General features: G+C 35.3%; 1 protein-coding gene across 16 annotated transcripts in view; it reads left to right on the top strand.

The window, feature by feature from the left end:
- The window catches only part of spag9b (sperm associated antigen 9b), a 55,612-nt gene that overhangs the window by 26,417 nt on the left and 15,461 nt on the right, over positions 1-13,734 (top strand). For 4 of the 16 annotated variants that reach the window (XM_042734904.1, XM_042734902.1, XM_042734903.1 and 1 more), the window contains 10 exons: positions 1,020-1,170; positions 6,844-6,927; positions 8,209-8,398; positions 8,786-8,885; positions 9,045-9,166; positions 10,552-10,563; positions 10,899-10,913; positions 11,035-11,092; positions 11,462-11,614; positions 11,697-11,748. In XM_042734904.1, coding sequence (XP_042590838.1) covers positions 1,020-1,170; positions 6,844-6,927; positions 8,209-8,398; positions 8,786-8,885; positions 9,045-9,166; positions 10,552-10,563; positions 10,899-10,913; positions 11,035-11,092; positions 11,462-11,614; positions 11,697-11,748 — 937 coding nt within the window. The remainder of the gene's footprint in view (positions 1-1,019; positions 1,171-6,843; positions 6,928-8,208; positions 8,399-8,785; positions 8,886-9,044; positions 9,167-10,551; positions 10,564-10,898; positions 10,914-11,034; positions 11,093-11,461; positions 11,615-11,696; positions 11,749-13,734) is intronic. The other 12 variants (XM_042734908.1, XM_042734907.1, XM_042734915.1 and 9 more) reach the window with 7 other exon arrangements.

Here is a 13,734-nt window from a genome sequence, read left to right as displayed (position 1 = left end):
GTTGAATTCACACTTCCTCAGATTTGGTTCTTGCTTTAACCTGTACTCTACTTTTCCCTTACTGTTCTGTTCCAGCTGAATAGAGTGAATCCTGCTCATGTGAGCAGATCCGCTCTGAATGTGCAGTCAGCAGGTTCAGGCTCTGAATGCAGCTCTATGGCAACCCACAACAGGAAGACAGACAGGCAGAGAATACAAAAGAAAAGTCCCATCAATCAAACGCTCCTCCGCTCTCTTAGAGGAGCTCTGATGTTTGTGCGGTTTGCTAAGGCACATACTTCATGCACCTAAATCTAAAAACCTGAAAAAGTGCACCTTAGGCTTCTATTGAGGCATGTATAAGGATCAGAAAAGCATAAAGACTCATGTTGGGTTGTCACTGGTCCAAAGGCCTTAGAAACCACTTAAAACACCTTATGAAGTACTGGGAAAGTTGTCGGTACAGTTATAACGATCCGGTTTTTCTTCAAAAAACTATGTAAAAATGCAGTGAAACCAATGCAATATGGTGTAATTTCCACCCTAAACTTGATATGAAATTGTTGAGAAACATGCTCCATTCATATCTGAATAAAATACATTATGTAATCTATAATGGTTACTGTTAAGTGCATAATTCGTCTTTGCTGTTGCTCATATTTCTTACACCCAAAACAGACAAAAACATATCATAGACTTGCATTGAGATGTGAAAGCATCAGAATGATACCTTACCTCGCCAAACACCCTAGAAACCCCTTTAAAAACCTCTTACTGGGGAAATTGTCAGTCTAATTGTAGTGGTACCATCATAGTGACAGGGAGTCTTTAGTCAGAAAGCACCATTCACATTTCATTCAGAAGCAAAAAATGGAGTAAAAATCTAGTTTAAGCCAATGTAATTCTTGTTTTGGTAGCAGTACAGTGCCATTTCTATCAAATACTTGATATTAGCTTCTGCAAAAAATGCTCTGTTGATATCTGAATACAAGACATTATGTAATCCTTGCTTAAGTGTCCAATGTTCTGTGTGTATACAGGAAGGAGCGTCCTGTCTCTATGGGTATTTTCTCTTTGCCTGGAAGTGATGTGATGACCCCTGATCTGCACAGGGAGGCTGTGGAGACTCCAGGAACGGACACATGGAGATATAACAATCTGAGCCACCCGCGCTCCAACACCAGCCTCAAGGTAAGAAACACCTTAAAAGAATAAAAAGACTTAAAATAGTCCTTGAAATAGAGTAGGGCTGGGTTTACAGTTGATTTCTCGATTAACCAATATTGATTCTTAAGTCCCAAGATCAATCAGTGCACATCCCATCCAAAAATCACCATAAACTTTGTGCTTTGTTACTTTTGATATGAAAGTCTCAACTTTCATAATGATATTGAGTGATATATTGTTTCAAATCATGAAACAGGTTTGTGTTGCCTGACTGTCTTCAGGACAGTTTGAAGATGTAAATTTATGTTTATTATAAAAAATTGTAACATCCACATTTTTATATGGTGAAATCTAATTATTATGACTGGGTTTTTTTTAAATGAACCATTGGTCTTCCATAGGAGCATGCATTTAGATCACAACAGTTTTGTATCTAAATCTACATTTAGTATAAATGCATGAATGCTACAACTTAATCATAAAAATAATATAATTATATTCCATTACACCTTTAATATATTTATAACATGTCTGCATTAATAATAGAATAAAATTCCATATGAATATCCCACATTTCTGACTTGGCTCGATTAAGGCAAAAATCGTGATCGCGATTATTTTGGTTAATATTGTAATTACGATTATTTAACATTATTATGAGTGGGCCATATGACCAAAACTTTGAAAAAGGGATTTATTTAAAGATAGTGATATATATAAAATATATATTTTCTGTAAATAAGGTTGCTATGACATCTATGACATGACATTTTAGAGACCAGCGAAATTTTACAATTCTCAGTACCACAGCAGAGTAGGGTAACGGATATTAGTAACAAACAAAAAAGTCCTCAAAATTATTGAAAATAATTAAAACTGTCAGTAATAATAAAAAAATAAGGACAAATGCAGTGAAATAAAAAGATACAAATGAAACACACTGTGTGTGATTTTGCCTTTCTCTTTTGTTGTTTAAATATAATTAAACACACAAAGCAGGAAAATAGCGCGCTTTCACTTTAAGAGCCGCATGAATCCAATTTACTGTGACATATGTATTTTCTTTCTCAACTGTTTATGTTCATTTATTACATGACCGATGAACGTTTACATGAATCATATTTGCGTGCATTTGACCGTTTAGGTGCGCAGCTTGACCTAAAGTTGACTTTGTATGTCCATGTTCTGTTCCGGAGCGCAGGCACAGAAATCCTCCAGAGGAACAGCGCAAGGTCTCTTTAGCGCTTTTAAAAACATGAATAAATCTAATACACTTCATTAAATCAAGCACATGCCAGTTTGCAAAAGTCACATTAATAGATTTTACTGATTTGCATGAAAAATTGGGCTTTTAAGGAGGAACGAAAGCGCATTGCTGGAAAAGGGGCGGAATGGGGCGATTATTGTCTTTATTATCAAGAGCTTGTGAATCGCATGGAATTTTAAAATGTGTGCCAATTCCCAGCCCCACTAGCGAATCATCAGGTTGTGTCATCATCAGTGCTATTCTGTTGACAACAACACCCAGAGCAGACTGCTATCTGCTTCCCAGAAAGTGAACATGGGTTTGGGGGGAATAAAAGTGATGACGACACCCTTGGTTTGTATTGAGAGAGTTCCCCCTCTGAATGGATCTGCGCAGAACATATGTTTAAGAAGCCTGAGCGGCACTGCCAGCGGGAAGGAAGCTCGTTCTGAGGACCTGCTGTGCCCTGCATGCTTAAACAGAGCCCTACGAGGGCCAAGAGCCAGACAAACAGGCCAGGGCTGATCCTGGGTCAGTTCTCAGCGTTACAAAACATCCTCTTTCTCCTGCTCTGGAACCTTCCGTCTCCCTTAGAGATACATGCACTAGGCCCCTTCATACATATTCATGTTCATGAAGTAATCGTTTTCCATCAATCTCTTCCTGCCGTGTTAATGTTCACAACCCTTTTAAAACTCGAGACAAACAAACCACTCAACCCATGTGCTCTCTAACTGGGTAGTTCCCACCAAGAAGATTTTGAGGAACAAATGTAGAAGTTAAAGAATCTGCCATTGAGAAAACCCATCTCGACTGACCACTAGACTGATCTGTATCCTTTACTCTTCCCTGATTCACATTGATTTTGTCTGCAACGATGGAAATGGCAATCTCTCACATTTTAGAATAGACTGACCTTCAAGCCGGTCTCAATGTTGAGCCTGATGCAGGAGCTTTTGAAGGATGACGGTCATATTTCAGCTCTCAGAAGCAGAAAAGTGCTTACACCGCAGGAGTCTGATGGTGTGTGATGAGCGTTTCCGTCCTCAGAAATCCTTGTTTACTTCTGTACCACCTCATTTTATTCTCCCCATAATGAAGATTTCATTCTTTTCCACTTTATATGCACTTCTTCACAGTTCCATATCTCACTATTTTTCATATAGCAAGTATTGCTTCTATATTTTCTTGTTTGTGTGCAAAAATATTCTTGACTGTGCTTTTTCTGTTACGATTTGACCTACTTAATAACATAATTTAATCTTTAAATATATGAGAACATAACATAACATCCAGAAGATAAAATATACATGTGTGTGTGTGTGTGTGTGTGTGTGTGTGTGTGTGTGTGTGTGCATGACATCCAGAAGATAAAATAGACATTATAGCCACACATTAACATTTTTAATTCATTCCCTCAAATTTTTTTTATTTTTTATAATAAATCGTATTTGTAATGTCATTGTCATAATTTTTTTCTACTTAGTCATAGAAAAGTACAGAGACCTCTGCATGACATGAAGGAAAAAAATATGCATACATGTATACATATACATGTACATGTGTATATATATATAGACGCCACAAATTAAGAATTCTTTCCCATGACTTATTAATTTGTGACCACATTTACTAATTTGTTACCTCATTTTAAGCCACTATAGGGTTGTTTATCTAAATTAATAACTTGTGTGAGGTAATTGTTAATTCATGGCCACTGTATCTTGTTTTTTCCCCCTGCATGTCATATGTGCGGAGCTCCGTGATCTTTTATGTGGAGCATTTGGTGTTACAATTAGCTGAAATAATCAGAGAATTCATTAAATAATAACAAATTAACACACAGTCAATGCTGTTTACGCACACCGAAAAAAAAACCAAAAAAAAACACATTCAAAAAATTTTACGCACAACAAAAAAAAATCTATCAAAAATATATTTTTTTTATTAAAATATACTTTTATTTTATACGATAATCTTCATTTAGTGTGTGAACAGCATTGTTTGTTTTGTTAAAATGAACATTAACCACTCTTTCCAATTCATTTGCAAGAAAGTGCAGAGCAGTAGGTGCTACACCCAGACAAAAACAATTCATCGTTTAGCAGCTTATCTGTTTATGAATAATATGATATTTTCTGCGTCATCCGTATTACTTCATCGTGATGCATTCATCAGCCCGATGTCAAAAAGTTGTGAAAGCTCAAGCCTTTTTTAATGCATAGTCTTTTGACTTCTGAAAGTCACAGTAGGTGTACATCAAGCTCTGTTGTTTCAAAAGATCAATGAATATTTGATTTCTCATTAAAAGACCCCATCAAGGCCACCGGTGAGTCATCAGTTTCAGAAGCACAAAGCCTCCGTCAGACTCCCTCTGTGGACTGATACAGACTGGCCTTTGTGCGCTCCGTGACTCTGCATTTCTCTCCATATCATCCCCCAGAGTCTCAGCGCTGCTGCTTCTGAGAAAGATGAGAAACTAGGCCATGACTTGCTGTCAGCCTCTTCTCAGGTTAAACCGCTCTGAACTGCCACATTGAGAAAAAGTGGGCACATGCTGCCATGGAAACCCGAGAGAGTATGGGAGCATCTTGCAGCCAGGGTTTTGTGTGTGCGCACTTGTGCTTTTGTTGGCTTGTGCGCATATGTCAGAGAGAAGAAAGAGCGCTTTGAAGCTTGTGCTTTCCAAACAGGAGTGTAAAACCTATTATCGGTTCCTGCCGCTCCCTGTGGATTAGTTGTACTTCCATAACCGATTGATTTTAATGAGAGCTTTGGTTCTTTTTATAGAGCCCAGTCACCAGGTGTAGTGCGGTTTGAAAAGTCACATTAATTAAACATCTCATTATCTGAAGAGCTGGAGGGCAGCGGCCTCAGAGTTCGAAAACTGGCTTCACAATTTGCCACGGTACTGTCTTTCTTCAGTGTAGACAAACAAACAAAATAAGAAACGTCAACATTCACATTTTCACTCATATATCTTCTGATATTCTTTGTCAAAAAAGAAAGACATTCGGAGCATATGAGCGTTCAGGCTCATTGGACAAACTCAAAAAGCGTACATGAAATAAACACGAGTGGCAGTAAAACACCACGAACTTTTATTCCTTTTCACACAAATTATGAATAAAGTGGCAGATTATTGATAAATAAAGACTTATTTTCTCATGGTTCCTTGCACAATACTATGCTATGAGCTCAAAACACTTTTATTGTAGTGCATGATTTGTAAACCAATGCATTTGGGTAATTGTATCTCATAAAATGGTAAACTTGCTCGGTAACGCACCCGGTACAACATTGCACTTGTGAAGTGAAGCGCTCGGGTACGAGTACATTAAAACACGAGATAAATTGACATGGTTGATTTAGTGAGTGTGTTTTTATCTCAGCTTTTATCTTTTAGCTTTTGTAATCACATTATCGGGTTAGCTTTTGAGGTCGGGTTAGGGTTCAAAATGTGATACAGTATTATTAACTTTTAGTGCTTTTCATTTCCGAACAGTCTTGATATGTACAACAACCAACATTAAAAAAAAAGTCTGATTCAAATTCATCTGTTTTGGATAAAACAAAGATAATTTGTGACTCTGGAGCACAAAAGCAGTCTTAAGTCGCTGGGGTATATTTGTAGCAATAGCCAAAAAAACATTTTTTTTTTCTTTTATGCCAAAAATCATTAGGATATTAAGTAAAGATCATGTTCCATGAAGATATTTTGTAAATTTCCTACCGTAAATATATTAAAACTGAATTTTTTATTAGTAATATGCATTGCTAAGAACTTCATCTGAACAACTTTAAAGATGATTTTCTCAATATTCAGATTTTTTTTTTGCACCCTCAGATTCCAGATTTTCAAATAGTTGTATCTCAGACAAATACTGTCCTCCTAACAAACCATACATCAATGGAGAGATTATTTATTCAGCTTTCAGATGATGTATAAATCTCAATTTTGAAAAATTTACACTTAAGATTGGTTTTGTGCTCCAGGGTCACATTTTTATCTCCACACACTGGACATTTGACTTTGTAAGAGTATCTTCGCTGAGTATCTGGTTTGACTTAGAAATGCATCACATTATAGAAATTAAAATGGGTTCCCATTGTTATTTCATGTTGATTTTAAAGCTTTAGTTCAATTTGGCTCCATTAAAAAGTCTACCATAAAATACACAAATGAAGTTTTTTCCTATAAACTGCTTTTTGATTGACCGTGGGAGACAGATTATGTGTAATCCTGGCCTACAGTTCATTTTACTGTAGTAACATCTTAATCTGGATTTGACAGGCAGGCTCCTGATGCTTTTTGGGGAAGGCCTGATTTTCTTTTTATATAATGCTAATGCAGTTCCCATCAGCCATCTGGCTGAATGCATGATAAACAGAAACAAGAGGCACTGTTGCCCTACCTGCGTGTTGCTTACTGTACGTTTCTCTCTGGGCAGCTGGAGGCGAATGAATCCCTCAGCAGAGGGGATGGTAAGAGTTCACAGGAGAATTTGGAAACCCAGTGGAGCGACTCCAGTAAGGTAGTCCCGTCTGCTAGTCCTGCCATACCCTCAATGGCAGCCACAGTGCAGCGTAGTGTGTAGTGTGCTCTGTTTGGCTCGTCTCCACACCCCTTACTGATTTTGTATCGATAGTGAAAAGTGCATTCATAGTCCACAAACTGCTGCCTGCAACCACATACTAACATTTAAACAACATAGACGCAAGCTCATGGGAGTGAGTACCAGATAAAATCCCTAGTGATGTTTGAGTTAAACTGTAGTGTTGGTTGTAGTCAGCATCTGTGTGGTTGATGTTATTGCTTGCAGTTTCCCTTGCAATTTTCAGTGTGGTCAAAATAATATTCCCGGTTATTTTCTAACTTCTTAAAATAGTGTAAACCATCTTTACGGTGCTTTTGTATTGTTTATGAAACTTGAAATATCTTTATTTAAAGCTTAGTCTCTGTTTATTGTATTGGGGGGAAAAAAGGCCAGTGAATAATAACCTGGAATATTTATTTAAGTTTATATATTGTTTGTAATGCCACTAAATCATGTGTGTTTTGTGTGTCAGTGTTTCGCCCCAACTCAAATTCTGTATTTTCTGTCATGATTTATATTGTTAAAAACTCAATTGAATGTTTAAAATAGACTCAAAAATCATGTTTAGTTTGCTGCTTTTTCTCTATGATCATAAGTTTTTAATGTTTTTTAAAAGTTTCTTCTGCTCACCAAGGCTGCATTTATTTGATCAAAAATACAGTAAAAACAGTGAAATATTATTACAATTTAGCTGTTTTCCGTATGTAATTAATTGCTTTGATCTGCAGCTGTATTTTCAGCATCATTCCTCCAGTCTTCAGTGTCACATGATCTTCAGAAATCATTCTAATATACTGATTATAAATGTTAAAAAATGTTTTAACATAATACATGTCATTACTGACACTCCTGAACAATTGAGTGCATCCTTGATGAGAATAAAACTGTATTTTAAAAAAATGTTAGACCAAACTTATAGTATGCAAGTGAAGATTGCTTATCTCTGCTATATAGTAAGATCAGGGTTAATTGAAGTACTTAAAGCCAGTTATCAATCTTTCTAAATGAATCTGCATGCAGCATGTCTGTCCTCATCGGAGGACGAGAGCATGGTGTGCAGAGCACGAGGTGATGATATTGTGTTTATGATTAATGTGAACCGTACCCAATCTCATTTAGCACATGAGTGCGATCGATGACCGTTTATTCATAAATACTTGATGGGACTCAGTGCTTATTGCTTATGCTGCTGGTAATGCTTCATGGGTTTGTTTTCAGGATGAGCTTTCTGATGCGGGTAGAGGAGAGTCCAAATCCGGCACGCCCGTGTCTGCAGCGACGTCAGACGCAGCGATGGACACGCCGCGGACGGAGGAGACCGAGGGTTTGAACAGGAACCTGGACTCAAGCAGCGCTAAACCAGACAGCAGTAAGAACATCGGAGTACAGGATGCTGTGGCATCTTCAGGTGACTCCTGATGTCACAGTCACAGAAGACACCCAAATGCAATGCGTCTCCCTCCCGTTAATGCTCTGCTTTGCTCAGGGTTTCCATTTAAGTCCTTGAAATTTAGTTTAATGAAATTTAAGGCAATAAAAAAACAAAACAATCTGAGATGCATGCTTTAACACGGTTTTTGTGTTTATTCTCCATAAATGGTGCTGTGGCTTACTCATATTAATGTTAGCTCTTCTTTTGAAAGAACTGCATTTATTTGATGTGCATGTGTTCAAACTACGATCACATGGTCTGCTCCAATGCCTCTGGTGTGAAAGTGATATAATGCATTATATAGATGAATTTTAACACATTTGGCTATTTATAACACACCTAACTGATAGGTTTTGTGCTCAGGAGCCGATCAAAGTGAGAATGCAGAGCGATCGGAGGTCCAGGCGATCATTGAGTCCACACCAGAGCTGGACATGGATCTGAGTGGATGCAAAGGCTCCAGGTACGTCCACACTGATTCAATCATTCATTCCTTATCACACCGACCCGGCAGCTTTTGTTTTCTGCTCTCAGAGGATCTTCATTCCATACACACTTTTAGCAACCAGGCGAAGCGGCTTTCTCCGTCTTATGTCTGTTCTTCATCTTGGTTTGTTTCTAGCACTCCCACTAAAGGCATCGAGAACATGGCCTTTGACCGAAACACTGACTCTCTCTTTGAGGAGCTCTCGTCAGCAGGAACCGATCTCATAGGAGACGTGGATGAAGGCGCTGATCTGCTGGGTAAGTTCTCCATCAACCAGAGCTCAGATCAGCATGCTTTCTGCCTTAAACTGAAGGAACAGTTCAAACAACAAATGAACGCTTATAAATATGTAATAAATACAAAAAAAATACCATTATGGTGCTTTTGTTGTCTGTCTTATCATATGACTTCAAATTTACTTTTATGGTGCTTTTGTTGTCTGACGTTTGAAAGCACATGATTCAAAGAAGGTTATTATAGTTAGCTAAAGTAAACTAAAAATATATCAATATAATATAAAACTTAAAATATAAAAATTAAACTAATTTTCTCATTTTTTTTAGTTTAACTTGATATATTAAAACTATATAGGCATGTATAAAAAAGAAAAACAAATAAATTGACAAAAACTAAAAAAAATTGCTAAAACTTTAAAAAATTAAATGAAAGCAAGATATTAAAAAACTTATTCAAAATATTAATAAAAACGGAATAGGCATATAACAAAATTAGTGCTGTCAAATGATTAATCGCATCCATAATAAAAGTTTTTCTTTTCATAATATATGTGTGTGTGTTGTGTATATTTACTATGTATATATAAATACACACACATACAGTAAATATTTTGAAAATATTTACATGTATACATTTATATTTTTATGTTTTATATTATATATAAATATATTGAAGATACAAACAACATATTTTTCTTAAAATATATACATACATATATTTGTATTTATATATACATAATAAATATACACATTATATACATTTATTATGTAAACAAAAACTTTTATTTTGGATGCAATTAATCGTTTGACAGCGCTAAAAGAATCTAATAAAAACAAAAAAAATGGATAATTTACAATTAAAATTCTTATCTCTGTTTTGTTTAGTTTTGATTGATTTTTATTTATTTTTTTGTTTGTTTGTTTTGTTTGTATGTGTGTGTGTTCTTTTGCAAATTTAATAAAGTAAATAAAAAAAATGTGAAATTAAAAAAAAAAGCTAATTCAAAATATTAATAAAAACTATACAGGAATATTAAAAAAAAAAACAAATAAAAATGACAAAACTAAAATTTTAATTAAAATTAAATAGAAAATATAAAAATAAAATCTAATGCAAAAAATTTACAAAAACTGTAATAGTATTTTAAAAATACTAAACTAACAGTGACTCAAAGTGTCTATTTTTGAGTTCTATGGAAGTCCAAATTGCATGTTTTGTGTGTGACTGTTGTATCTTTGTCCTTCGTGTCATTCTCCTCTAACAGTGGAGACATCAGTCATTAGTTACTTGTATTCATCATCTTATCTAACCCCATCATTCCTCACTCACGTTCACAGCCCGTTCTAATCATGTTGTTTTTCCTCCATGTTTGTGGCGCTTCATTTGTGGCTTTTCTTTCCCCCAGACGAGTTCTCTGGTGTGTATGTTTACACTCCTCTTTATTTTGTCCTCTCATTTTCATACATTGTATCCTCACCAGGTGCAACACGACAGGTTTCTAGCAACAAATAACTTGTCTGTCCGCACACTAAAGCAAAAATGTTGACAAAAAAATAAAGAATACAACATTAAAAAACCAAGCCACCAAAAAATGCTTGTCGCAGCTGGTTAAGACAAATTCATTGTTGCTTTTTGCATCTGGTTAAGATACAGTTTTTATTTTGTAGATCCTTAGTAATTTAGTATCACTCTTATTGATTTTGGTCATTGGCTGACCCTTTCCTTGTTTTTTGGTTTGCATGCCAATTTTAGACCTCAATTTCTTTGGTAAGCATGATTTCTTGATCATTTCTATTCTCCAGAAAAATCAGCATTCATGGGGTTTTCAGAGATCTGTGCTGGAGTATTTTTCGTCACATGACATCTGCTTTGTATTGCTGTCATGTAGGTATGGGTCGTGAAGTCGAACACCTGATCCATGAGAACACACAGCTACTGGAGACAAAGTAAGTCATAATATGGCATTAGTATGTGGCCTGTGTCAGCTGGAAACCGCCAAACGGTTTGCATTTAGTCCATATTTCCTCCATATGCAATGGTTCTACTGCCATCTACTGTTTTAAATGAGTTACAGCAATGCTTGAAAGAAAATTGCATCAACTGGACTTGCAGTGAATATGTTTTGCAAGTCATATTAGATTAAAATGCCGTTTATTACAACAGAATGGTAGTATGAAATTAGTACGAAGAATATAAAGTGCTCGATTCTTTGTTCAGTTCATGTCTGATGAGACTCAAAGTCTTTGAATGATTCATTGAAAACATGTGTGCTGTCTGTCTCATACGATCGAGCTGCATTGCTGTGTTTGCTGCAGGAACGCTCTGAATGTGGTGAAGAACGATCTGATCGCTCGCGTGGATGAGCTGGTGTGTGAAAAAGATGTTCTTCAGGGGGAGCTGGAGGTCCTGAGACAGTCCAAAGACAAACTGGAGGAGAAGAACAGAGATCTGGAGGAGGAGCTCAAAAAGTTTGTGATTAGACACAGAGACGTATATCAGCAATCCAGACAAACCCGTGTGAGTGAAGCTTGTGTGTTTTTGTCCAAACAGAGTCCGAGCTGAGCTGGAGGAAGCCAAAGTGAAGACGAAAGAGGACGATGATGTAAGCCAGAGTTTGGATGCGGTGTGGATTAGGATTGCAGAGCGTCAGACTCTTCACCGTTCAATTAGATTTCAGTTCAGGAAGTTCAGATGTAATGCCAAAACGATTCTCGATGCAATTATTTTTGAGTTAGTGTCGTCGCGATACTAAAAATTCTAACTTCAATACAATACTTCTGAATATATCTGTATTAAGAATGATTTTAGATACCACAGTGACAAATTGGCACAAAATTAAAGGCAAAACATATCAACAGTATAAGATCTGAAGACTGGGATATAACAACAATAGCAGCAACAACATTAATAATAATAATAATAATATTTCTAAAACATAAATATATTACTATTGTAATACAACTGCACTGTAAAATAAAAACTGAGTATTTCATAAATATTTATACATTTTTTTTTTATTTATGTAATGTTCAGTACTTAATGTCACTTGAAAAATTTAAACCCTCAAAGGTTTTCTTATCAACTGAAACTGCTGTATGATATTTAATAATAATAATATTTCTAAGACAGCAATATTTAACTATTGGTATACAACTGCACTGGAAAAAAAAAAAAATAATATTTCATAAGTATATAATTATTTTACTTAAAACTAGTACATTTACAGTATTTATGAATTAATTTCTTCACTTAAAAAAGTTAAACCCTCAAGCTTTGATATTTTTAAATCAACTGAGATTGGGACTCTATGATGATGATGATGATGATAATAACAATAATAATTGTAAAAAAAATATTAGTATTATGATACAACTGCATGGCAAAATAGAAAAATTACTATTTTATCAAAAGTATATAATTTTTACTTTACTGTAGTAAAATTACAGTACTTATGACTTAATTTCTTCACTTGCAAGAATTAAACCGTCAAACTTTAATATTTTCTTATCAATTAAAATTGCGAGATTTAATAATAATAATAATAATTCTAAGCTATTTTAATACAACTCCATTGTAAAAAAAAAATTATAAAAATTTTTACTGTAGCAAAATTACAATATGCCTGACTTTTAAAGAGTTAAATACTAAAGCTTTAGTATTTCTGAGATTGAGATAAAAAAAAGGTTTCTAAAGCCCTATTCGGATGGGACTAGTTTTCTAAACTAAGTTTGAGTTTCGATTCTTACCACATGACGTCTGTGATTTTCATGTACCAATTCGGACGGGACTAACATCTCCGTGTTTATTACAGAGGTGGGGGGGTCTGTTTTGTGCATCTGAGCGTCACAGAGATCACACACTCTGTATGCGTGCATTGCATATAACGTTAGTCATTCGGATTGATTACCACTAGTATTATTACACAATAAATACTAAAAACTAAATGGCTAGTATAGCAAAACCATGTTAATGTGTGGTTTCTTAATATTAAACTTATTACATAAATTTTTTTTTTGTAGTAGGCTAAACCCATGTTTAATTTTCATAAAGGTACATCTGTAATTAAAACATTATGTAACTGAGTGCATAAATGCACGTGAGTAATCTTACCTGATGCTCATAAATAGCAACTACTAACAGTTTACGCGATCTTGCTCTTGATTTTATTATTTGTATTATTTTTTTTATTATTATTTATTTGCCGCTAAGCAAATATATCAAACATCCGCGCGGTAAGAGCATCTACGGTAATTCACATTGAACAAAACGCACAAGGAAACGCGTTTATAAACCGGCAATCACAGACATTCACATTCGGACGGGATTAGTTTTCTCAGAGGATCAATATAGAAATAAATGAGTTTGCTGAAAAACAGTAGGTAATTCGCTCTGGAATTATTACAGAGGTTGTGTGAGAAAAACACAGACGTGGCAGATTCGGACGGGATTAAAATCATCAAGTACGTCTGTGAAACACAGATTTCTCTAACGACCCCCTGTGAAACTAGTCCTGTCCGAATAGGGCTTAAGACCGAATTATATTACTATTGTAATGCAGCTGTGCTGTAAAATAAGTATTTCACAAGTA

This window comes from Cyprinus carpio, chromosome B12, assembly GCF_018340385.1.
Source record: "Cyprinus carpio isolate SPL01 chromosome B12, ASM1834038v1, whole genome shotgun sequence".
Classification (NCBI taxonomy): Eukaryota; Metazoa; Chordata; class Actinopteri; order Cypriniformes; family Cyprinidae; genus Cyprinus; species Cyprinus carpio.
This window is presented reverse-complemented; position numbering and strand designations above follow the sequence as displayed.